The sequence below is a fragment of the Neoarius graeffei genome, chromosome 10 (assembly GCF_027579695.1).
Source record: "Neoarius graeffei isolate fNeoGra1 chromosome 10, fNeoGra1.pri, whole genome shotgun sequence".
Taxonomy (NCBI): domain Eukaryota; kingdom Metazoa; phylum Chordata; class Actinopteri; order Siluriformes; family Ariidae; genus Neoarius; species Neoarius graeffei.
In genome coordinates this window covers 21059734-21083933 of record NC_083578.1, presented here as the reverse complement: position 1 = coordinate 21083933, position 24200 = coordinate 21059734, and the positions used below count along the sequence as shown (strand labels likewise).

General features: G+C 41.9%; 1 protein-coding gene across 4 annotated transcripts in view; it reads right to left on the bottom strand.

Annotated features, from left to right (window-relative positions):
• Positions 1-24200, bottom strand: part of plch2a (phospholipase C, eta 2a) — a 336349-nt gene that overhangs the window by 78753 nt on the left and 233396 nt on the right. For all 4 annotated transcript variants that reach the window (XM_060931507.1, XM_060931509.1, XM_060931506.1 and 1 more), the window contains exons 3-5: positions 6136-6282; positions 2785-3028; positions 65-194 (exon numbers count right to left, since the gene is read on the bottom strand). In XM_060931507.1, coding sequence (XP_060787490.1) covers positions 65-194; positions 2785-3028; positions 6136-6282 — 521 coding nt within the window. The remainder of the gene's footprint in view (positions 1-64; positions 195-2784; positions 3029-6135; positions 6283-24200) is intronic.

Below are 24200 nucleotides of genomic sequence, written 5' to 3'. Positions count from 1 at the left end.
AAGCAATGTGCTAAATCTATTATCAGTGACTGGTGAGCTCCATGACTCCACACATGTGCTTTACCTTGAACATCTGCTTCACTTTCTGCCTGGGTAAGTTGACATTGAGCTTATGCAGGAGCTGGAGAACCTCGCTGATGCTCAGGCTGCCATCTCCGTTCTTGTCAGCTTCTGTGAAAGTCTGCTTCAACCACGTGATACACGCAGTTAAGGAGATGAACATCACAAATAACATTTAGTCCACTATATAAACACTATATGTGTTCTAGCTTAAAACCATGACTGTGCTTCACAAAAACAATATGCTTTGGAACGAATAAGTAGGTAAAAAGGCAGTGCAATTCTGAAATTAAGCATGGATAATTATGGATAATTGTCAGGAAGTGCATATGACAATACAGGGGGAAAATCCATACGTGTTATATATATTACACACACAAATAGCACATTTTCAGACAGTGTTGGTTACATTTATGTCTGTGGATCCATACATAAGACACAAGATAAGTAACTACTTATCCTGTGCAGGGTCGCGGGCAAGCTGGAGCCTATCCCAGCTGACTATGGGTGAGAGGTGGGGTACACCCTGGACAAGTCACCAGATCATTGCAGGGCTGACACAGAGACAAACAACCATTCACACTCACATTCACACCTACAGTCAATTTAGAGCCACCAATTAACCTAACCTGCATGTCTTTAGACTGTGGGGGAAACCGGAGCACCCGGAGGAAACCCACGCAGACACGGGGACAGACCATGGAAACGCCACACAGAAAGGCCCCCATCGTATGAGGTGGCAGTGCTAACCACTACACTACCATGCCGCCCTTAGTTAGGTCTATTTCCCAAAATATAAACAAACGGCTATCGGACTGGTGCAGAGTCAACAACCTGTCTCTGAACGTGGACAAAACAAAAGAGATGGTTGTTGACTTCAGAAAAACACGAAGTGACCACTCTCTGCTGTACATCGACAGTTGACTTGTAGAGAACGTCTAGAGCGCCAAATTCCTTGGTGTTTATTTGGCAGAGAACCTCACCTGGTCCCTCAACACCAGCTCCATAGCCAAGAAAGCCCAGCAGCATCTCTACTTCCTACCGTACGTAGGCCGAGGAAAACCCATCTCCAATCCTCACAATATTCTACAGAGGGACTATTGAGTGCATTCTGATCAGCTGCATCAGTTTGGTAATTGCACCGTCTCGGATTGTAAGATTCTACAGTGGTTAGTGAGGACAGCTGAGAAGATCTTCTCTCCATCACAGGCATTTAAACCACACGCTGATTCCGGAAAGCCACCAGCATCGTGGCCGACCCCACACACCCCTCACACAATCTCTTCACCCTCCTGCTGTCTGGAAAAAGGTAGCGAAGCATTTGGCCTTCACAGTCAGACTCTGTAACAGTTTCTTTCCACATGCCATCAGACTCCTCAACTCTGAGGGATTGGACTGATACACACGGACTGTTGAACACACCACTCACACTGCAGTCTTTCCACAGTGGACAATAATGCACTATTACTTAAAAATGTTTACAAAGCCTTTCATACACACAAGGTTTACATTTATTTATTTATTCCCTTCTCTTATACTACCTCAATATGCACACTCAACTCTGCACTTTATGTTGCGTGTAGTTTATTGTCTGCAAAGTTTGCACTCGTTGCACTCGCACTTTATGTTGTTATTTGTAGATTTGTCGTCCTGTGATGTTTAATGTCCTGGAGAAATGTTGTTTCGTTTTAACTGTGTACTGTACCAACTGTTGTTTGTTTTGTCTGCAACAGCTTATCCCGTGCAGGGTTGCGGGGCAAGCTGGAGTCTATCCCAGCTGACCATGGGCGAGAGGCGGGGTACACCCTGGACAAGTCACCAGCTCATCGCAGGGCTGACACACACATAGAGACACAAACAACTATTCACACTCACGGTCAATTTAGAGCCACCAATTAACCTAACCTGCATATCTTTGGACTGTGTGAGGAAACCCACGCAGACACAGGGAGAACATGAAAACTCCACACAGAAAGGCCCTCGTCGGCCACTGGGTTCGAACCCAGAACCTTCTTGCTGTGAGGCGACAGTGCTAACCACTACACCACCGTGTCACGTACCAACTGTATATGGTTTAAATAAAAGTAAAAAAGCCTTGACCTTGAAACTACTAGCTTAAATTAAAACATAGCAACCTGGACCAGGCAGTTACTAAAGATGAATGAATGCATAAATGAATGAATGAATGAATGAATGAATGGCATGCCTTCTGTTTGTGTTCTGTTTGGATTGTACAGTCAGAAAGGTAAAAACAGCTATTATAGAAATGGATTGCTTCGCATCGCCAGTCAAACTCTTATGATTGCCAAGGAATGTTAAGTTAGCTTGCCCACCATGGGTTTGTTGCTATGGGGAAAATTGACATGTGACCAATTCCTGCAAATGGCCTATTGAGCAAATAGTGTGGCTTCATTTAACACTCAATGTAATTTAGCTGGCATATGTTTCTCTAAGTCATTTGGCTGTATTTGTGAGGACTGTGACATATTTCAGCTTTCCACTGCCAACCAATAATGAAGGCCAAACTTGCAAAGCTCAAAGAAACTAAATCTATTCAGCATCTGGCACTTCAGAGTAACCATTAAAGAATCCAATGCACATTGTCAGAAAACAATAACATTATTAATTATTATTATTATTTTTTTGTTGTTGCTGTTGTTATTGAGAACAAGCCCATGATATTCCAACAGTGTCACTGATAAACCTTTCCTTAAAGAAGGATATTGGTCACGGGTGCGTTGGCGTTTGGCCAGACTGTCTTCATCGCTGATGCCTGCCATAAGGTACTTAAGGCCAGTAATCCAGGTGCGCGCCTCCTCGCCTGTACCTGATACCAGGTCCAGCGACTCCATATGTTCACCGTAGTAGATGCTGAAGCAGCAGTTGGGGTCGAAGCTGCCGTCTGCATACCGCTGGAAGATCTCTGACTGCTTCCCCTCACACACCTCCCGAATCAGGTCGATGGAGACTGCAAACGATAGAGAGAGGAGGATGTGACAAATGCAAGTCTGGAGTGAGAGGCGAGACAGAGCAGAGCGAGTGACTAAAGAAAAGTAGAAAAATTGGGAGAAAGAAAGAAAGAAAGGTAAAAATGTATTCATTAAAGAAAGAAAGAAAGAAAGAAAGAAAGAAAGAAAGAAAGAAAGAAAGAAAGGTAAAAAAGTCTTCATTAAAGAATGAAATAAATAAATAAAGAGTAAAAGGTCTTCATTAAAGAAAGAAAGAATTTTTTTTTCATTAAATGCAAATAAATAAATAAATAAATAAATAAAATGTCTTCATTAAAGAAAGAAAGAAAGAAAGAAAGAAAGAAAGAAAGAAAGAAAGAAAGAAAAACATTTTCATTAAATGCAATAAATAAATAAATAAATAAATAAATGGTAAAGTGTCTTCATTAAATGAAAGAAAGAAAAAATGAAGAAAGAAAGGTAAAATGTCTTAATTAAATGCAATAGATAAAGAAAGAAAGAAAGAAAGAAAGAAAGAAAGAAAGAAAGAAAGAAAGAAAGAAAGGTAAAAATGTCTTAATTAAATACAATAAATAAATAAATAGAGAAAGAAAGAAGGGTAAAAATGTTTTCATTCAAGGTAGCAAGGAAGGAGGGAAGGAAGGAAAAGAAAGAAAGAAAGAAAGAAAGAAAGAAAGAAAGAAAGAAAGAATGTCTTCATTAAATGCAATAAATAAATGAATTAAGGAAGGAAGGAAGGAAGGAAGGAAGGAAGGAAGAAGGATAAAATGTCTTCATGAAATGCAATAATAAATAAATAAATAAAAAGAAAGAAAGAAAGAAAGAAAGAAAGAAAGAAAGAAAGAAAGAAAGATAAAAAAATCTCCATTCAAAAATGAGACACTACAATAACACACAGGTTTTGAGCAGTAAACAGCCCAACACGAGTGAAGCGTGTAAATGAATATTAATGTGTAACTACAGTGTTGTAATGCTCTGAAATGGCTACGGCACTAAAGCAGCTGACTGTTATTGCACATTACATATTGTACAGCCTGAGCACTGAAGGAGATTGTTTCCTCCATAATTGTTGAAAACACAAAGCTGTCTGTTCCAAATGACAAGAGGCGTCCACAGATGGTGCTTCTGAAGCGCTCAGTTATCATGATCCTTGTTACTGAAACCCACTGCAGAACATTCTGTCACTGAGGACACTGAATCCTAACAAGATGCATTATGTGGTATAAGGAGTGAGAATGAGATCAGCACACTGGCAGGTTCCGATCAAAACATACATCCTGTCGAGGAAGTGACCTGGAAAGCTGAATCATGCAAATGCAGCCAACTGCCTGTTGAATAGCTGGAGCTGTCTTCGATATCCAGCATTGTGGCTGATTGTCGAAAATTTTCCCTCTGACACTTGTTTGGTTTTCTGAAACAATCCTCGCTTTGTATTTCGCATGCAGGTTAGCTACGTAAGTTCACGAGGGAATGTTTGGTTCACTGAAGCGGCTGAAACCTTTCCGGTTAAAGCTGATGAATTATTGAGGCAATTTAAGAGCTGATTAATTCTCCCGGCTGCTGCAGAAACTGGCACGCTGAGCTTTTCCTCACAATGAGCTCCATCACTTAGACATAAATCTTTGTGTGTTGCTTTAACTCCACAATCAGTAGTGAGTAATTCTGAACACCGCTCCAAAGCATGCAGTCAGCACTTGGCAAGAACGCTGGATCTACATTTCCCCTGAAAAATGCAAATGATTATCAAACATATGGCAGTTGGTAAGTAATGTTTTAATCCACCACAGCACTGAAGTCTCAATTCTGATTGGTTGGAAGGTATTTATTCAGTTTCTACAGTGCTGTGCAAAGGTCTTGGCACCCTATATATTTTTTTCTATACAAACTTTTGTTATAGATTTCTATTTTATGACTTCTACATTATTGAGTCAGTACAAAAAAACATTTTAGAGTTCCAAACGTTCGTTTTCCAGCAGAAAATTAAATGTTACAGGGAAAAAAAGGTTGCAGTGTGTATCTCATTTCATTATCTCTAGCCACTTTATCCTGTTCTACAGGGTCGCAGGCAAGCTGGAGCCTATCCCAGCTGACTACGGGCAAAAGGTAGGGTACACCCTGGACAAGTCGCCAGGTCATCACAGGGCTGACACATAGACAACCATTCACACCTACGGCCAATTTAAAGTCACCAGTTAACCTAACCTGCATGCCTTTCGGGGAAACCCACACAGACAACATACAAACTCCAGACAGAAAGTCCCTCGCCGGCCACGGGGCTTGAACCCGGACCTTCTTGCTGTGAGGCGACAGCGCTAACCACTACACCACCATAGTGTGTATCTGAGCAGCATATTACATTACAAGAGAGCACTTTTCAGATGAAAAAAGAAAACATAATGAAGGCTGCTGGGTTTTGGTGCAAAATGAAGAAGCGAGTGTGACAGTCAAAGTGTCCAGAAGAACTGTGGCTGGTTCTGGAAGATGCTCAGTAAAACCTACAGCTCATTTCCTTATCAAACTGCACTCATTGTACCTGAGACTGCTATTTTTTTTTAAACAAAGGGTTGACTCGTCTCACACCAAATATTGACTTTCTTTCATTTATTATGGCTTACTGTTCACTGTTTATAGTATGTTTTTAATGTTGAAATATTTCATTTCATTATTTTTAAGCCATTTTTGGTCTCCAACATTTCTTTACACATGCCTAAGACTTTTGCACAGCACTGTACAGTAGAGTATATATTCTCTAATTATATAAAATATACTAGATCCTTACTTGACCTCACTTTACCAGTGAACAGAGAACAGTGTTTTAAAAACAGTTCCCAAATTGAATGCCGTCAGTAAAAAGGACGACGGTTCAGATGTGTCAGCTTCATGTATCTTCATCCAGTTTAATCAAATATATACCTGGTACAAGGATAGTATATGAAGTAACATGCAAACGTTAATATAACATGTGATATGGATTTCATGCTGTTATTAGTTAGTCCTAGAATCTCAGTGTTGACGTACAGATGACTTACAGCATTAAATAAACTTGAGTAAATGAACTGGGTGGTTAAATAAAAACCCTCCTGTGAAAGATGAAACAGACACTTACTTTTTGCTCTCTCATTCTTCCTGGAGGGCCTCCAGCGGATGCAGGACTTGTGCTCGTCCACGTAAAAGTACCGTACCAGTCCCTTTGAACCACCTCTCAGTTTCACCATCTGAGTCCCTGTCTGCATCAAGCTCATACATTTCTCCACTGACAGAGACAAAGAGAAAACAACAAGGAGGATAGATTTTAGCCAAACTTGTCAAGCAAAAAAAAAAATACATTTATGCTTAGCCGAAAGGAACAGTTTGCTCATAAATGCTCAAATTGCCAAGATTACTACTATATATTACTGCTGAAACTGTCATTTAGTACATCATTAATCTTACGCTTGTTGTATTATTCACACTGTAATAGTTATTAGTCCCTGTAATGCCATGTATCCATCATGGTCCTTGAGCCACAATATTTTTTGCTCTCAAAACCATATATGGCATTATAATGAATATGTTAAGTAAATACAGACAATCATTCATAGATAATTTTTTTTTTTACAGTTGTTGACCTGCACAAATCAAAAAGTATATTTAAAAAAATAGCCTCAATGAGGCTGTAGCTCATACTGGCCACTGTTGTTGTGTGCGAGTTTGAAATCTGATCAATCCTGTAGGAGGAGTAGCGATTTTTGTGAAATTGCATATGACCCCTGTGTAGCCGGATCAATAGCAGGTGGCCCCACCTGGTGAACAATTCTTGTTGGAATATGTCTTTAGAGTCTTCTGGTTGACTTTCAATGAAAACATCCCAGCAGTTTATGAACAGTAGTGCTTGGTGTGACGAGTCACTCAAAATTTTCAAACACCCATAAAATGTTAAATATGACAGATGGCGTCACCATCTTGGCAACTTTTATACATACCACCCTGGGGAACATTCCATGTGAGGTTGATCAAAAGCTGATCACTCCTGTAGGAGGAGTAGCGATTTTCGTGAAATTGCACATGACCCTTGTGTAGCCTCATCTGTGGTAGGTGGCGCCACCTGGTGAACAATTCTTGTTGGACTATGTCTTTAGAGTCTTCTGGGTGAGTTTCAGTGAAAACGTCCCAGGAATTTATGAAGAGTAGCGTTTAATGTGATGAGTCGCCCAAAAAATTTCAGACGCCCATAAAATTGTAAATATGACAGGTGGTGCCATCATCTTGACGATTTTTATGCACACCCACCTGGGGAACATTGCATGTGAGTTTGATCGAAATCCGAACAATCCTGTAGGAGGAGTAGCGATTTTTGTAAATTGTGGACGGATGACAGACGATGATGCATGACAGATGGATGACGGACGACGCGTGATTGCATAAGCTCACCTGGCCTGGCCTGCGGCTCGATGAGCTAAAAACCACAAACCAATCAAAATATCATTAAGTATAATTGAGGCCATAATAATACTGGGCAGAAAAAGGATGCATAAGCATACTGATGCTGATTTAGTTGAGTTTCTAGACACCATCTCAATAACAACATGCTTTGGAAAGTTTTGCAGGAAAGAAGCCCTTCTTGACAATAACCTACAAAATGCAGAATATGAAATTCACCAACTGGAATCATGTACTATGGTCAGACAAGATGGAAATCAGCCTTTTGGCAATACACTTCATTGGCATCATCATCTAACACTGTCTCCACCTGCGGCAGATTGTGCACTAATATAAGAAATCACCTTCCAGAGTTTCCTGTTATGTATAGCTTTGTTAAGGTCATTGATATTGAGACAGGACCATTGGTATATATTGTCTCACCAATGCTTTCTCAATCTTCCTCTGTTCTGTTTGCCTTCCATCATACCTTCAATACAGATCTTAGCAAGCCCTTTTTCGGTCCATTTTACACGGCCAAAGATTTGAGGGTTTTGCTCTTGATTACATTCATTATGGGGGTCATTTTAGTAGCTTCAAGAAGATCCTCAATTTTGATGTGGTCTGTTAACCTGTGGTTTCATTGGCATGTTTGACAAAAGAGCCCCTAAACTCATTGTAGAATATGGAGGATTACTGATGCTGTGGCAGTATTTTGCAGCTCTTGGGTAGAAATCTGGTTGCCTCTGCCAGGAGGTTAAATCTCGACCATAGAGGTAACTTTCAACAATCTCATCTCATCTCATTATCTCTAGCCGCTTTATCCTGTTCTACAGGGTCGCAGGCAAGCCAGAGCCTATCCCAGCTGACTACGGGCGAAAGGCGGGGTACACCCTGGACAAGTCGCCAGGTCATCACAGGGCTGACACATAGACACAGACAACCATTCACACTCACATTCACACCTACGGTCAATTTAGAGTCACCAGTTAACCTAACCTGCATGTCTTTGGACTGTGGGGGAAACCGGAGCACCCGGAGGAAACCCACGTGGACACGGGGAGAACATGCAAACTCCGCACAGAAAGGCCCTCGCCGGCCACGGGGCTCGAACCCGGACCTTCTTGCTGTGAGGCGACAGCGCTAACCACTACACCACCGTGCCGCCTACTTTCAACAATATAATGACCAAAATATTAAACACATACATGCACAAAAAAAAAAAAAAAAGAGTAGTCCACATGCTCAAAGCTAAGAATATAAACTTCAAAATATTCTACGTGGAAGAGCGAGCCAAGAACTGTCTCCAACTTTGTAAAGGTAATTCAAAATCCCTTTGGCCACTCACACGATAAACACCATTAACAATCCATTCCAAATTTCCAGCCGCAGGTGCTGGGGCTCTGGTATCCACTTCCATAAACACTCTCCAAATTACTGTCCAGCTATGATGAAGATGGACTGGAACACGATTTGGAAACTGTAGAGTTAAGACTATTAATTTTGAAAACTCCCATGTGGCTGCTAAGAACATACACATTTTATGTACAACATGTGGCTAGAGGCATTAGGAAGGAAAACTGTGATCATGGCTTGTTGATGCGCAGAGTAGAACTGACCACGCTGTTCTCAGTAATACATTCTGTCACACTCTGCTTGATCAGTAAAATATCTACCATCTCCTCCAGCACTGTGCCATGTTCAAACAGCAGTAAGCAGTTAATAATTGAGGACAGCCCTTCTGACAGGCACAGTGCAGCAAATTAAACTGCCCTGGCCATATTGCCAACTTCAGATATGAGCATTGCATAAATTAGCTCCAAGAACTTGCAATGTCAGTTCCCAAGGCAAAGCAAAAAAAAAAAAGTTTGTTAACTTTATTAAAGCCAAAGTTTACTTGCACGGGTGGCCAGGGTGCCTGGAGCAAGCATAATGTGTATCTGGACTGTTTTTATTCTTTACAAATAGGTTTAACAACTAGTAAAAGAAAAAAAAATCCTATTTCTTATTGACTTTCACAAAACGGACCTTGACGCTGTAACAATAGCATGTCTTTCCAACTCACAATCAGACGCAAAGCCGTTATATAACTCGCACGCTTACATCATGCAGTGAAAAAAAGACTCAAATGACAACAGAACACTACAGGTGTTCACTGTAGCAAAGCAAGAGAACAGTCACCTTATCCTGCCTTGAACCCAGGTCTACAGGATGCCAGACCTGCACCCTGACCACAACACCAAAGAACCAGGCTCGTTGGTAGGGCTGTCAGAGCACATACTCAACTGTAGTGACAGGCACTCCATCACACTGCCCTCCCCTTTGGGAGGCGCACCCGTGTGCTTCATGCACACAGGCGTCCCTCACACGTCTCCCCCATACCAGGGTGCCTCACACACTTATGCTTCACCCATCTCTGGGGTCCCTTGTACAGCTCACACATAGGGCACACCTCCGATGGCCTCCCAGCAAGCCATCCCGCTTCTGACACCATCTGTAGCAAAACGAGAGAACAGTCACCTTATCCTGCCTTGAACCCAGGTCTGCAGGATACCAAACCTGCACCCTGACCACAACACCAGAGCCAGGCTGGTTGGTATGGCCATCAGAGCACAACTGTCGTGACAGGCACTCCGTCACATTCACCAACACATTTTTGATTAGGGTATATACAGGACATGCAACATTTAACTTCTACTCCTCATATATGATTTGGCATAGGTTTTACACAGGATGCCCTTCCTGACACAACCCTCTCCAGTCTATTAGGGCGGCACGGTGGTGTAGTGGTTAGCATGGTTGCCTCACAGCAAGAAGGTTCTGGGTTTGAACCCAGTGGCTGGCGAGGAGCCTTTCTGTGTGGAGTTTGCATGTTCTCCCTGCATCTGTGTGGGTTTCCTCTGGGTGCTCCAGTTTCCCCCACAGTCTAAAGACATGCGGTATGGGACAGCCTTGGGCTGAGGTGCCCTTGAGTGAGGCACCTAACTACTTGCTGGGTGCTGTTAGCATGGCTGCCCACTGCTCTGGGTATGTGTGTGCACTCATTGCTCATGTGTGTGTGTGTGCATGTTCACTGCTTCAGATGGATTAAATGCAGAGAGGAAATTTCACAAGTGTGCGATGAATAAAGTTGTGCTTTCTTTCTTGAGACTGGCACCAAGTATGCACTGTCTTGGACCTGTGGGGGAAAGCCAGAACACTTGGAGGAAACCGACGCAGAACATGCAAATGTCACGCAGAAAGACCCCCATTGGCAGTGGTGTTTGAACCCTGAACCTTCTTGCTGTGAGGTGACAGTGCTAACCGCTGCACCACCATGCTGCCCACATACGACGTTTACCATTTAACCTTATTAGAAGAGGAAAACAATCAAAATATTGTCATTTGTTTCCTTTAATCTGTATTAAATGCACGTCAGGAAACAACTACCACCACATAAGTTATTATATTATATAAGCTAAATAATATTATATAAATGTTTTAGCCTAGCCAGTTAGGTTTCTGGGCAACCAACATATAGGACTAGACAAGCACACTGGAGCTTATGGTATTAATTTCCTGTCACAGGTGAATCCAGGGGCAAAACTGGATCCATGTTGAACTTTTTTTTTTTAAATCTATACACAGATTTTGTACGTACACATTTCATGAGACATCTGTGAGCCATTATAGATGTTATTGGACATCTGTGAATCACTAGAGAGTCACTCAACACTGACTCTTTACCATATATCTTCCTTTATGAGTTTATAGATTGCTTTTATTTGCATAGTTTTGACAGTCTGTTGACTGCACTCGATTTGTAGCCTCCACAAACTGACGGATCACTGTAGCACCATGTAAAATACCTACAGTACAGCTACAGCTCGCTAAAACCTCTGGTTTGTTTGTTTTTGCATCAGCCCCACCTCCACTATCAAGAAACCCACTTGGAGTACAACCCTCAAATATTAGAATAGCATGAAACCTTATGAAAGCGTCAAAACATGTAGCATCACCAATGATACAAAAATGTATCTTGAAGGTTGCAAGTGCATATGCTGCGAATCATAATCACAACATAAACACTGCAAATAGTTTATTAACATTCATAGATGTATGAATCAATAAATCCACATCATTGCAGCCTTTGAGTACTTTATACAATTATATTACATAGGCATTTAGCAGATGCTCTTATCCAGAGCGACGTCCAATGAGTGCAAAAGTCAGGTACACGAAGTGCTGAACTTCTACACAACAAAGTTAAAGTGACAACTGAACAAGTGACAACAATCTCATCTCATCTCATTATCTGTAGCTGCTTTATCCTGTTCTACAGGGTCGCAGGCAAGCTGGAGCCTATCCCAGCTGACTACAGGCGAAAGGCGGGGTACACCCTGGACAAGTCGCCAGGTCATCACAGGGCTGACACATAGACACAGACAACCATTCACACTCACACCTACGGCCAATTTAGAGTCACCAGTTAACCTAACCTGCATGTCTTTGGACTGTGGGGGAAACCAGAGCACCCGGAGGAAACCCACGCGGACACGGGGAGAACATGCAAACTCCGCACAGAAAGGCCCTTGTCAGCCACGGGGCTCGAACCCGGACCTTCTTGCTGTGAGGCGACAGCGCTAACCACTACACCACCGTGCCGCCAGTGACAACAATACTTAGTGTAATATTCTGCTGAAGTATTAATAATCAAACAGCCAACCATATAAAGTACAACTAAATCGAGAACTCAAACGGCTAACCCCAGGCTAGACAATACACAGCCTGGGTTGGTCTAGACCAAAACGCAGTTGCACAGTGGGCAGAGAAGCAGGGGAAAGATGCAGCCTGAAGAGGTGAGTCTTGAAGGTGGTCAGGGAGTCGGCAGTTCTGACCTCAGTGGGAAGGTCATTCCACCAACAGGGAAGCAGGACAGACAGCAGTCTTGAGCGGGCTGGACAGGAGCGGAGAGGAGGCAGGGCCAGGTGACCAGTACTAGCAGAGTGTAGGGATCTGGCTAGTGTGTAGGGGCGGATCAGACTCTGGAGGTATGTTGGCCCTAACCCCTTGACAGTCTGGTATGTTAGCACCAATGTCTTAAATTTGATATGAGCTGTGATAGGTAGCCATTGCAGGTCAGCAAGCAGAGGGGTGACATGGGAAGAACGAGGGAGGTTGTAGACCAGGCAAGCTACAGTGTTCTGGATGAGCTGCAGGGGTTTGTTGGCAGATGCTGGAAGGCCAGCAAGGAGAGAGTTGCAGTAGTCCAAGCAGGAAAGGATCAGTGCTTGGACCAGGAGTTGAGTAGGGTAGATGGTAAGAAAAGGGCAGATCCTTTGGATATTGTAGAGGAGGAATCTACATGTTTGGGTCACTGCAGTGATGTGCACTGAGGAGGACAGTTTGTCGTTGAACACGACCCCTAGGTGCTTTGCACTGGGTGAAGGAGACCTAGAGATGTCCCCCAGGGAGATGATGATGTCCAGGGGTGGAGAGGATGGAGCAGGAATGTAGATTACCTCCGTCTTGCCTGGGTTGAGCTTCAGGTGATCAATGCTGATAACTGTCAGAAATACCACAATCAGAGCTGAAAATAGTATTTCTAGGGCTATTTCATATGTAAAGTTGTGTCTAGGAATTCTCTCTCTCTCAAAAATAAAGAAAAGGTAGACACTGATTCTTTACTATTTTATGAAACAAAACATTGGTCGTTATTATTTAAGACTCAGTGAATGTATGCACATTTTTAATATGCAAAAGCAGCTGAAACAGCAGTGTATTCTAAAATCAATCCTTGTTGCGTGGGCTTATGGGTGAGTGACATTGTGTCTCCTGCACTATTAAAAACTCACGGATGGCAACTTGTGCCCACAGTGCAGAGGAAACCTCTTGCTAACTGCTAGTCAAGTCAGACATCCACATTCTTAAACTCAAATGTGTCAAATGTTTATGCAATCCACATTATTCAACAGAATTCAATGCCAGAGCTGTTGCCCATTAGTAAGCAGCTTCTTGTTTTGGCCGAATTTTGAAGGCAGCATTGCACACACTTCCATCCTAATGAGATGTTACCGAGATTCAATTTTTGGTTAAAATGCTGCTCAGTGACAACAGGTAAGGGTAAACATGCCTCAATAAAAGGTCGCTTGTGAAAATCTGAGACAAGAACAGAAAACTCATTTCTAATGGAAGAGTGAGAGCAGTTCTGTCAAACAAAGGCCGAAATTACATGACTATCCATCCATCCATCCATCCATCCATCCATTATCTGTAACCGCTTATCCTGTGCAGAGTCACGGGCAAGCTGGAGCGTATCCCAGCTGACTATGGGCGAGAGGCAGGGTACACCCTGGACAAGTCACCAGATCATCGCAGGGCTGACACAAAGACAAACAACCATTCACACTCACATTCACACCTGCGGTCAATTTAGAGCCACCAGTTAACCTAACCTGCATGTCTTTGGACTGTGGGGGAAACCGGAGCACCCGGAGGAAACCCATGCAGACACGGGGAAAACATGCAAACTCCACACAGAAAGACCCCCGTCAGCCACTGGGCTCGAACCCAGAACCTTCTTGCTGTGAGGCAACAGTGCTAACCATAACACCACCGTGCTGCCCTATGACTATACAGTATAATGCAATTTGGAAACTTCTGTGTTTGAGTTTAGTCCATCTGTTACATCCTGTGAAACAGATATTGTGTCATTTTATCCTGTGTGTGCCTCCAGATGAATACATGAATGCCAGTTTCCAAGTTTCTTTTATTTATTTTTCATTGAACCATAGATATGTGTGCAAAATAATGTGCAAAAATGAATACATGAAAAATATGCCAATTTTTTTTATGATCAAATGTTTTCCATACTTGATGCGTGATGTACAGTGAGAGGCAGGATACAAATGTGTAAAGCCTACATGCTTTATTTGGGCAAGTCCAAAAATCATAATCCAAGTCCTCAGCATGGGTGAAAACATTGGCAGATAAAGTTGCACAAGGAATTATAAATGAGGGAAATGGTTGAGTATGAATCAGGAAAAATGTGGAGCTAGAAAATACACTTTGATACACCTAAAACAAGGCTTGGACTTCACAACAATCATACACGACAACCGTACATAGTCAGCAGGGTATACGGGGAGAAACTAATCAGAACTAAACACAGAACAGGTGAACACAGTAAGGCAACAAACCAATGACAGGACTAGACAAGAAACCAAAACAAAGTCATGCACATGACAGTCATCACCACAAGAACTCCATCCAAAGGGAAACTGTGAAAGTACCATTGCTGTTACCATGGTTACCATACAGGAGAAGCAATTTCTCATAAGCTGTGCTAAGCAGGAGACAGGTGGAGGAATAAAAACATGTGTTCTATTCCCTTCTAGCTGGTTTCATTCATTTGGTTTGACAGCATGCAATATTGTTAGTATATCGCTTATCCTACGTGTATTACAACAATGAGTGTTGAATATGGTTTACGGTATTGCATAGTTGTCAAGACAATATGACGTCACACATCAGAGATGTAAATCTTCCGTGCTAGGATGGAAGATTTACGGACGACTGTGACAATTTGTAAACAAACATGGCCGCCAGGTTTGCATCGTTAAATACAGAAGATTTTGAGAGAATTTTGAAAGACAGAGGCGTTGAACACCCGAAAGGAATGTGCATCTCATCTCATTATCTCTAGCCGCTTTATCCTGCTCTACAGGGTCGCAGGCAAGCTGGAGCCTATCCCAGCTGACTACAGGCGAAAGGCGGGGTACACCCTGGACAAGTCGCCAGGCCATCACAGGGCTGACACATAGGTGGTGTTTACATTAGACCGTATCAGCGGATCATCAGATTAACTTTTTAAAACGATTCGCGTGCACACAGCAACGCCAATACACGGATACGCTAATCACATGACTAATTAGACGGCACGTAAGTTGAAATGTGTCAGTGCGGCTCAGCGCTTCCTCCTCAGCGGCTGCGCTCCAAATCACTCTGCCCTGAACAGCGAGTGCCCTCTGGAGGGTGCGCACTCCGGCCCTGCGCAGCTCACAGAGCGCGCGAGTGAAGCGCACGAGCAGTGATTCGGGACTGAGCCGCTGTGTGTGTGATCCCAGTGCATATCGGGCATGCGCAAGTCACTCACCACTTGCAAGTGGAAGGATGGAAAGCCTAAAGACAATCATAACTACACAATGGGCAGTATTTGCATCTTACCATGAACAACATTAAGAATGACAAAGGAAAGCATTATATTCATACTTTTATACTCTTTAATGAAAAACAAAAAGGTGATACAAGGCGGAAACAATAGCAGGAAGTGAAGTCCGCGCCGTTTTTCAGCAGTCGCGTCACATGACCAACGTGGCATGAACAACGCCAGCGAATCAGGAAGGTGGATGTCACAGTGACGTTGTCCAATGACGACGTCAGCTAGAGCTAAGCACTGCGTTTCCTCGTATCTCAATGTTTACACAGCACCGGATCAGATACGAACTGGGTTGAATACGTGGGCCCTGGCGGATTCAAGTTGTTCCGCCTGTGGAGTCGTTTCCCGGCCTTTTAATGTGAACGGACAGTGCATCCGCGACGAAAACGAGACGGATACGGTCTAATGTAAACACCACCATAGACACAGACAACCATTCACACCTACGGTCAATTTAGAGTCACCAGTTAACCTAACCTGCATGTCTTTGGACTGTGGGGGAAACCGGAGCACCCAGAGGAAACCCACACGGAGAACATGCAAACTCCGCACAGAAAGGCCCTCGCTGGCCACGGGGCTCGAACCCGGACCTTCTTGCTGTGAGGCGACAGCGCTAACCACTACACCACCGTGCCGCCTAGGAATGTGCATGTATAATAATAATAATAATAATAATATTGACTGGCTTTTTTTCGTGGTATATCAGATATATTCCATCCAGCTATTCGTCTTCGACTTGTTCAATATCATGCTAGCTGAATGGAATATATCTGATATACCACTCAACGCCAGCCAATATTATTTAAATAATGACTATGATCGATTAAATTCATGGACAATTTGCCAAATGGTAATCAGCTCAATCCGACTGTCAGTGTTGTGTCTACTGCAAAATAGTCCTTCCTCTTATAGACCATGCTATGCATATATATTGAAATCTATTTAAACATACAAACATTTATTGACACCCCAACAAATGCCATTAGACATACACTCACCAGCCACTTTAATAGGAACTTGTTCTTCATGCTAAGACTCCTGCTCTTGGCTGGCAGGAGTGGAACCCAATGTGGTGTTCTGCTGTTGCATGCTGAGATGCTTTTCTGCTCACCACGGTTGTAAAGAGTTGCTATGAGTTACTATATCCTTCCTGGTAGCTCAAACCAATCTGGCCATTTTCCTCTGACCTCTCTTATCCACAAGACATTTGTTTCCACCCACAACAGAACTGTAGCTCACTCAATGTTTTTCGTTTTTCGCGCCATTCTGTATAAACTCTAAAGGCTGTTGTGTGTGTGAAAACCCCAGGAGATCAGCAGTTTCTGAAATACTCAAACCAGTCCATCTGGCTCAAACCAACACCCATGCCACAGTGAAAGAAAGTCACACTTTGAGATCACATTTTTCCCATTCTGGTGTTTGAAGTGAACATTAACTGAAGCTCTTGATTTGTATCGGCATGATTTGATGTATTGTGCTGCTGGCAAGGGATCAGCTAATTAGATAACTGCATAAAACAGCATGACATCACGTGGATGGGTGTTCCTAATAAAGTGGCAGGTGAGTGTATGTTAGAGTGAACGAGCTTTCTGTTCTTTTGTCAGTACAGAAAAAAAAGGGAAAAGTGATTGAATATAGTGACAGCACATACTGTGTGCTGCCGATGGGATGGATACAGATTAGGCTTCAAAACACTGAAGTACACTTTCAATTTGCAGGACATACATTATAAAGATCCCTAGAACATATGATCAAGGATAATGGGGAATGCTAGTATCATATAAAACGCATGTAAGCTTCATAGCGCTCAAACCAAGATGAAGTAAATCAGTGAACTCAGTGCAGAATGGAAAAATTCCCTCTCTCTTTGCACGAGAAGCAACAAAAAAAAAAATGCTACTGCAGCTCTACAGGATCAAATTAGCAGATCCATTATGCATGACATTATGGTCGTTTATTAAAAAGTGGTCTACTGTTTGATGACTTGTTGGGAACTTTTGAAAGTTGTGAGGTCATTAGATTTTAATTGCACCTGACAATCCATTTACACCAACAGCTAGAAATAGGAGTCACATAAAAAGAGTGCTCAGAGGAAACACACTGCATTATCAAATCAGAGTTGAGATGATTCCTTTGCTTTTTTTAATAGGTTTTTTTTTTGTCGATCCTGAGACACCAGTGATGCTGACCTCTTCTGCTCCTCAGACTCACCTGATCCATCCTGATGCCCTACGTTTGGCTGGAGTCTCATCATATCGCTCCTGTGGAGGACGGCTCCATATGGACAGTCGAAAGTCGCATTTGGAAGATGCTCTGGACACTTACAGTAATACATTTACGCCTGAGGATGACAGTTGACTTGCTAACTTTAGGACTGCGGTTGTCATGAACAGTTTTGCACTCAAGTTTCCATCAATGAACAGTTTATAACTTCAACAAAACAGACTTCATGTTAAAACTATAATGAATTTCCTGGTTACACAATTGTACTTTGTGACTATATAGAACACGGTTATAGAAGCAAGTTATTTATAATCTATTATCACCCAAATGAGGATGGGTTCCCTTTTGAGTCTGGTTCCTCTCGAGGTTTCTTACTCATGTCGTCTGAGGGAGTTTTTCCTCACCACCGTCGCAACAGGCTTGCTCATTGGGGATAAATTAGGGATAAAATTAGCTCATGTTGAAAGCCTTTAATTTTCTGTAAAGCTGCTTTGCGACAATGTCTGTTGTTAAAAGCGCTATACAAATAAACTTGACTTGACTAAAAGGAAAGATATATTCCTATGGGGTGGTACAATGGTTAGCACTGTCACCTCACAGCAAGAAGGTCCTGGGTTCGAGCCCAGTGGCCGGCGATGGCCTTTCTGTGTGGAGTTTGCATGTTGTCCATGTGGGTTTGCTCTGGTGGCTCTAAATTGACCGTAGGTGTGAATGATTGCTTGTCTATGTGTCAGCCCTGTGATGACCTGGTGACTTATCCAAGGTGTACCCTGCCTCTTGCCCATAGTCAGCTGGGATAGGCTCCAGCTTGCCTGTGACCCTGTAGGAAAGGATAAGTGGCTGCAGATGATGGATAGATGGATGAGTCAAAACAAGGTCACGCATTAACGAATGATGTTTTTGCATTGTTGCTAAACTGACAAACCTTAAAAGAATGAATGTTATGTTTTCGCCTCCATTTGTTTGTTTGTCTGTTCTCAACAAAACACAAAAAGTGGTGAATGGATTTTGATGAAATTTTAAGGAAAGGTGAGCCATGGGCCATGGGAACGATTGGTTAGATTTTGATGCAAATCTGAATATGTATGTGGATCCAGGAATTTTTTTTTTGTCTGTTCCAAACGTAACTCCAAAAGTAGGGAACGGATTTGGATGAAATTTGGTGTACAGCTTTAGTATTATCCTAGGTTCAAGTGATTTGATTTTGATGTTGGTTTGGTAGAGGTATGCATTTGACCAAGTTTCTTTAGTTCAGTAGATGGAAAAAAAAGTGAATCATTGGACAAATTCAATAGTCTACATCAGCAGAGTCTACTAAACTTTTTCCCACAGAGTATCTCGCCACTGGGTCCAAATTGGTTGCTGTGGAAACCAGGTTCAGATTAGCAGTAAATCAGATTCGAATGAATAAAAAAAAGAAAGAAAGAAATGCACTGTGAGAAAAGGCATCTAATCTTGTTCTACAACAATCTTTTGCATATTTAAATTTTCTATTAGACGGGTTAATGGCACAGTAAAACACAATTATGGATTTGTGTCCTCCAGCTTGCAACATGATGTAGAAATAGTGTGCAATAGTTTCACTCCAAAACCAAGACTTGTTTCCCCCACCCCACCCCACCCCACCCCACCCACTATACTAATAATAGCATGTATAATTCTAATAGTATAAAAGTGACCATATTTTATCTTGTGGAAAAAAATCTTGTGTGATCTCCATGATTTAATTCAAACATCTGAAATCTCAGTGCATTATGCATTATTGTGACAGTATAAGAAATAAGCATAAACCTTTGCTGGCATATATGCAATGGCACTTCAAATGTTTGCGAAATACAGTTTGATAAAACTGTCTTGATATAACTGATGATACAAAACAGGATTTCTAAGACTTGTGGATTTGTGGATCCTACTGCACACATAAATCCTGGCAAGATTTCATATTTCTTTAAGCGTGAGCTCAATATTGTGGGTGGCGTAGCTGTCTAGAGGCTTCCAGAGATGAGAAATGGATGAAATCACAAAGGAGGTCAAATGTGTGACACTGCTGTTTAAGCTTATTCAAGGGAAATGGGGTTTGATCTCACATGCCTTCTGGATGTCTACTCAATGTGTGTCACCAGGGGCTGGTGAGTCTTAAGCTTAAAGGGATTGTCTCATGTCTATATGCCAACTAGATTAATAGGTGCCATTACATGCTAAAATCTGATCTTTAATCAAGGTAGAAAGACTTAACATTGTAAACCACATGAAAGCCTTTACACTGTTCATCTTATGATATTAAGCAGAAACTGCAATAAATTGACATGCACTTATTAAAGGTTTGCTCAGTGACAGCTCTAAAAGTGTAGGATGTTAAACAGACAAGAACAGCAAAAAGATCTTGTCCTATAACAACTCTTACATCTGTTTCCTTTGATTCATCCTCATCACACTTGGACTGACATGAATAATAATATTCAGGGAAGTAATTCAAAAACACAAGCTTGAATCAGGCTTGTAGTGCTCGAGTCCAGGACTCGTGCTCTAATTTTAAGGACTTATGATTTGACTTGGACTTGAGCACTGATGACTCGGACTCGTGCATTAACTGCATTCGGACTCGTAAATTGGAGACGAGGACTCGGATTTTTTCTTTATGTTTTGTAACATGCCATAATCATTTGGCATAAGATATTTATATCTACATTAATTTTTATACTAATTTAGTGCAAGAGAATGCACATTCACCTGTTCATACGTCATGTTCAGGAACAAACTAACATTAATGGCGCTAAAATGCCTGGAGAGAAGCGTTAGGATTGTCCGCTTTGCTTATACAGACTTCTCGTGCAGTGGGAAAAAAATGCACTGCAATGTGTTCCATATGTAGAAGAACTATCAAGGAGACAACGGGGACAACCTCGAACTTCAATCATCATTTGGAAAGACTACACCCAGAGAAGGAAGTGACACACTATTGCTGTGTTCACACTTATACCGGTACGAAAGTGGCATAACTGTATCGATACAAAGTATACCAGTACAGTTTAGTGCATCTGTCCACACTAGCGAGAAATGTTTGCGGTTTTCTTTCACGGTAGTTGAAATGCGCGTGCGCGAAATGTTTCCGTGGTTACCGAGTATCCTTCCGAGAATATGGCGGATGAAACAACGTGTGTGTGCTTTTTGTTGTCAGTGTACAGTCTGTATTTCTGATGGTCATTTATTCAGTCGAATCGTATAAAACGTGCCAGGCAGTTGAGAAAGAAACAAACGAATCTCCGTTCTTCACTATTTTATTCAGCGAAGACATCGATTGAGGTGTGTGACTTTGCGCATGCGCATTATATTTGTATCGATACAGAGCCGCTTCATCTGTCCACACTACAGCGAAGCGCTACAGTACCGATACTGTACCGGTACGAAACCCATACATTTGTGGGTTTTGTACCGATACAGTTATACTGCTACAGTACCGGTATAGTTGCTAGTGTGGACAGGTGTTGCGGTACGAAAGTAGTTTCATATCGGTACAAAATCCCTAGTGTGGACAGGGTATAAAATGGGGCAGTCGAGCAGTAACGTTAGTCCAACACAGTAGCAGAGACGCTTTCACATAAAGGCAGCAACAGCCACCGTCAAATAGTGCAGTTGGAGTCTTGCTCTTGGACTCGACTCGGATCAGTAGTGGACTTGACTTGGACTCGACTCAAATTTTTCTTTAATGACTTGGACTTGACTCAGCTTTGAACACTGGAGACTTGAGACTGGACTCGGACTCGAGCTTTAGTGACTCAACTACAACACTGGCTTGAAATACTAGAAATAGTAATTTGTAAAACACTTGGGTATGTGCAGTTATAGGAAAATAACCAACAATGAGGTGGCACGAAGCAGCCAGACATGCAACGTAATCAAAGTTAACATTGTCAGTTTTCTAATATTAGTATGTCCTGAAGTGTTTTATTCCATAGCACAGCAACAATTACATTATAGGCATTTAGCAGATGCTCTTGTCTAGAGTGACATACAACATATCCAGAGCAGCCAGGGGTTAGGTGCCTTACTCATAGGCACTTCAGCCATTCCTGCTAGTCCAGGGAATCAAACCAGCAACCTTTTAGTTCCAAAGCTGCTTCTCTAACCATTTGGCCATGGCTTCCCAATTACACTTGTAACATAAAAATGAATGGCAGGTTGAACTTTTAATGAGTTTATAATCACACAATGTTGTAGAACATCCACTAAATGGTCCTTTACCAGTCTCTTTAAGTTAATAAGACAAGAAAAAAAAAAAAGCCATTTGTCATGTTACTGAAAAACTGCAAAGCATAAACTCGTCTGTCCTGAAGACTTTCCCATGGTGGAAAACCTACTGACTGTTACAAAGCACTGACGCTGGCGACTCCTTCCATAAATATATAAATGCCTCCTTATCATATCAGTGATTAGATGTTTTTATTTGTTTAGACAACAATGTGATATTTAAATCCATGTATTATTGTTACTATAGAAATGACAGAACATACTAGGACTAGCACATTAATCTAAGCTTATGATTTGAATTACACTTCATTCAGAGCTGTTGATCAATAGGAAATTAATCAACACCCTTTGATCAATCAGATTTAAAAATGTGACAGTGTTGAGGTGAATAATGTATGGTAATGCCGACACATAACTCACAAATCAAATGTCAACGTTAGCAAATTTGCAGCTCTTACCAAATGCTCCGAGCGTCCAGTTGGAACTCAGGATTAAGCCACTATTTATACAGAAGAACTCTAGAAAGCGCGAAAGGCTGAGTTTGTTTAAGTTGTTTGAGAAAGAGGATCTGGCAGCCGGTTCCTGGAGCTGTGAGGATGCCAGCTCTGATACTGGCCCAGGACTGGATATAGGCATAATGACAGAAGAAATGGGTTCCACCACCATGCTGGAAGAGAGAAGTGCACTCTTGCCTCCAGAGGCTCTGAACCAGCCGTGTCTCACCTTCTTATTGCTCTTGTGTCTTTCTTTGTGGATGATTTTAAAAGAAAATGAGCATCAGGAGTGAAAGATGTCCTTTAGTTTGACAAGTGAGTTAAGCTACCAGCAGATTTAGAGGAAACCTTCTAGTTTTCAAAGCGTAGCAAGAACGTAAGAATTAATTCTACATCCTGAGGTCTCTCTCTCTCTCTCTCTCTCTCTCTCACTCACACACACAAAGAAAGAGCACATCAATCAGATGTAAAATTTGATCCAGTCTGTATTGTGCAGCCCTCTGATCGTATCGTAAAGGCGATTTAGTGTAGTCGCTCTAACAAGTATCTGTGTGACATATGTCAGAGATGTTAAATCCCCTCTCAAGTGTAATCCAGGTTTAGGGGATTTATGTGGACTACTGTGCATAGTAGCACAACAGGGGTGGGGTGGGGAAAAGAGACCGGCTGGACCTCTGTTCAAGCTTTTTGCCAATTTTACGCAAAAAATCAATATCAGAAAATACAGTTACGGTAAATGTTTCCATTAACTTCTTTTTTAGGCAAAATTTTGAAGGCAAGGTAAAACGATTAGGGCGAGTAAAAAGCCACGATGAAGAAAAGAGATGCAAACAAACAGTAGCATAAATCTATACGTTATAAACAACAGAAAGAAAAATGACCCATTAAACATATTTTTGAGTTGTGAATATTCTACGCAGTAGGCGTCATGTTTTGTTTATTTGTGTAAAAAAAAACATACAGTGTCTTGCAAAAGTATTCATCCCCCTTGGTGTTTGTCCTGTTTTGTCACATTACAAGCTGAAATTAAAATTGATTTTTGGAGGATTAGCACCATTTGATTTACACAACTTGCCTACCACTTTAAAGATGTAAATTGTTTTTTTATTGTAACACAAACAATAATAAAGATGAAAAAACAGAAATCTGGAGTGTGCATAGGTATTTACCCCCTTTTGTATGAAACCCCTAAATAAGAGCTGGTCCAACCAGTTCACTTCATAAGTCACATAATTAGTTGATTAAGATCCACCTGTGTGCAATCAGAGTGTCACATGATCTGTCACATGATGTCTGTATAAATCAGCCTGTTCTGGAAGGATCCTGACTCTGCATCACTACTAAGCAAGCAACATGAAAACCAAGGAGCCTCCAAACAGGTCAGAGACAAAGTTGTGGAGAAGTATAGATCAAGGTTGGGTTATAAAAAAAATATCCCAAACTTTGAATATCCCACAGAGCACCATTAAATCCATTATAGCAAAATGGAAAGAATATGGCACCACTGCAAACCTGACAAGAGAAGGCCGTCCACCAAAACTCACAGACCAGGCAAGGAGGGCATTAATCAGAGATGCAACAAAGACACCAAAGATAACACTGAAGGAGCTG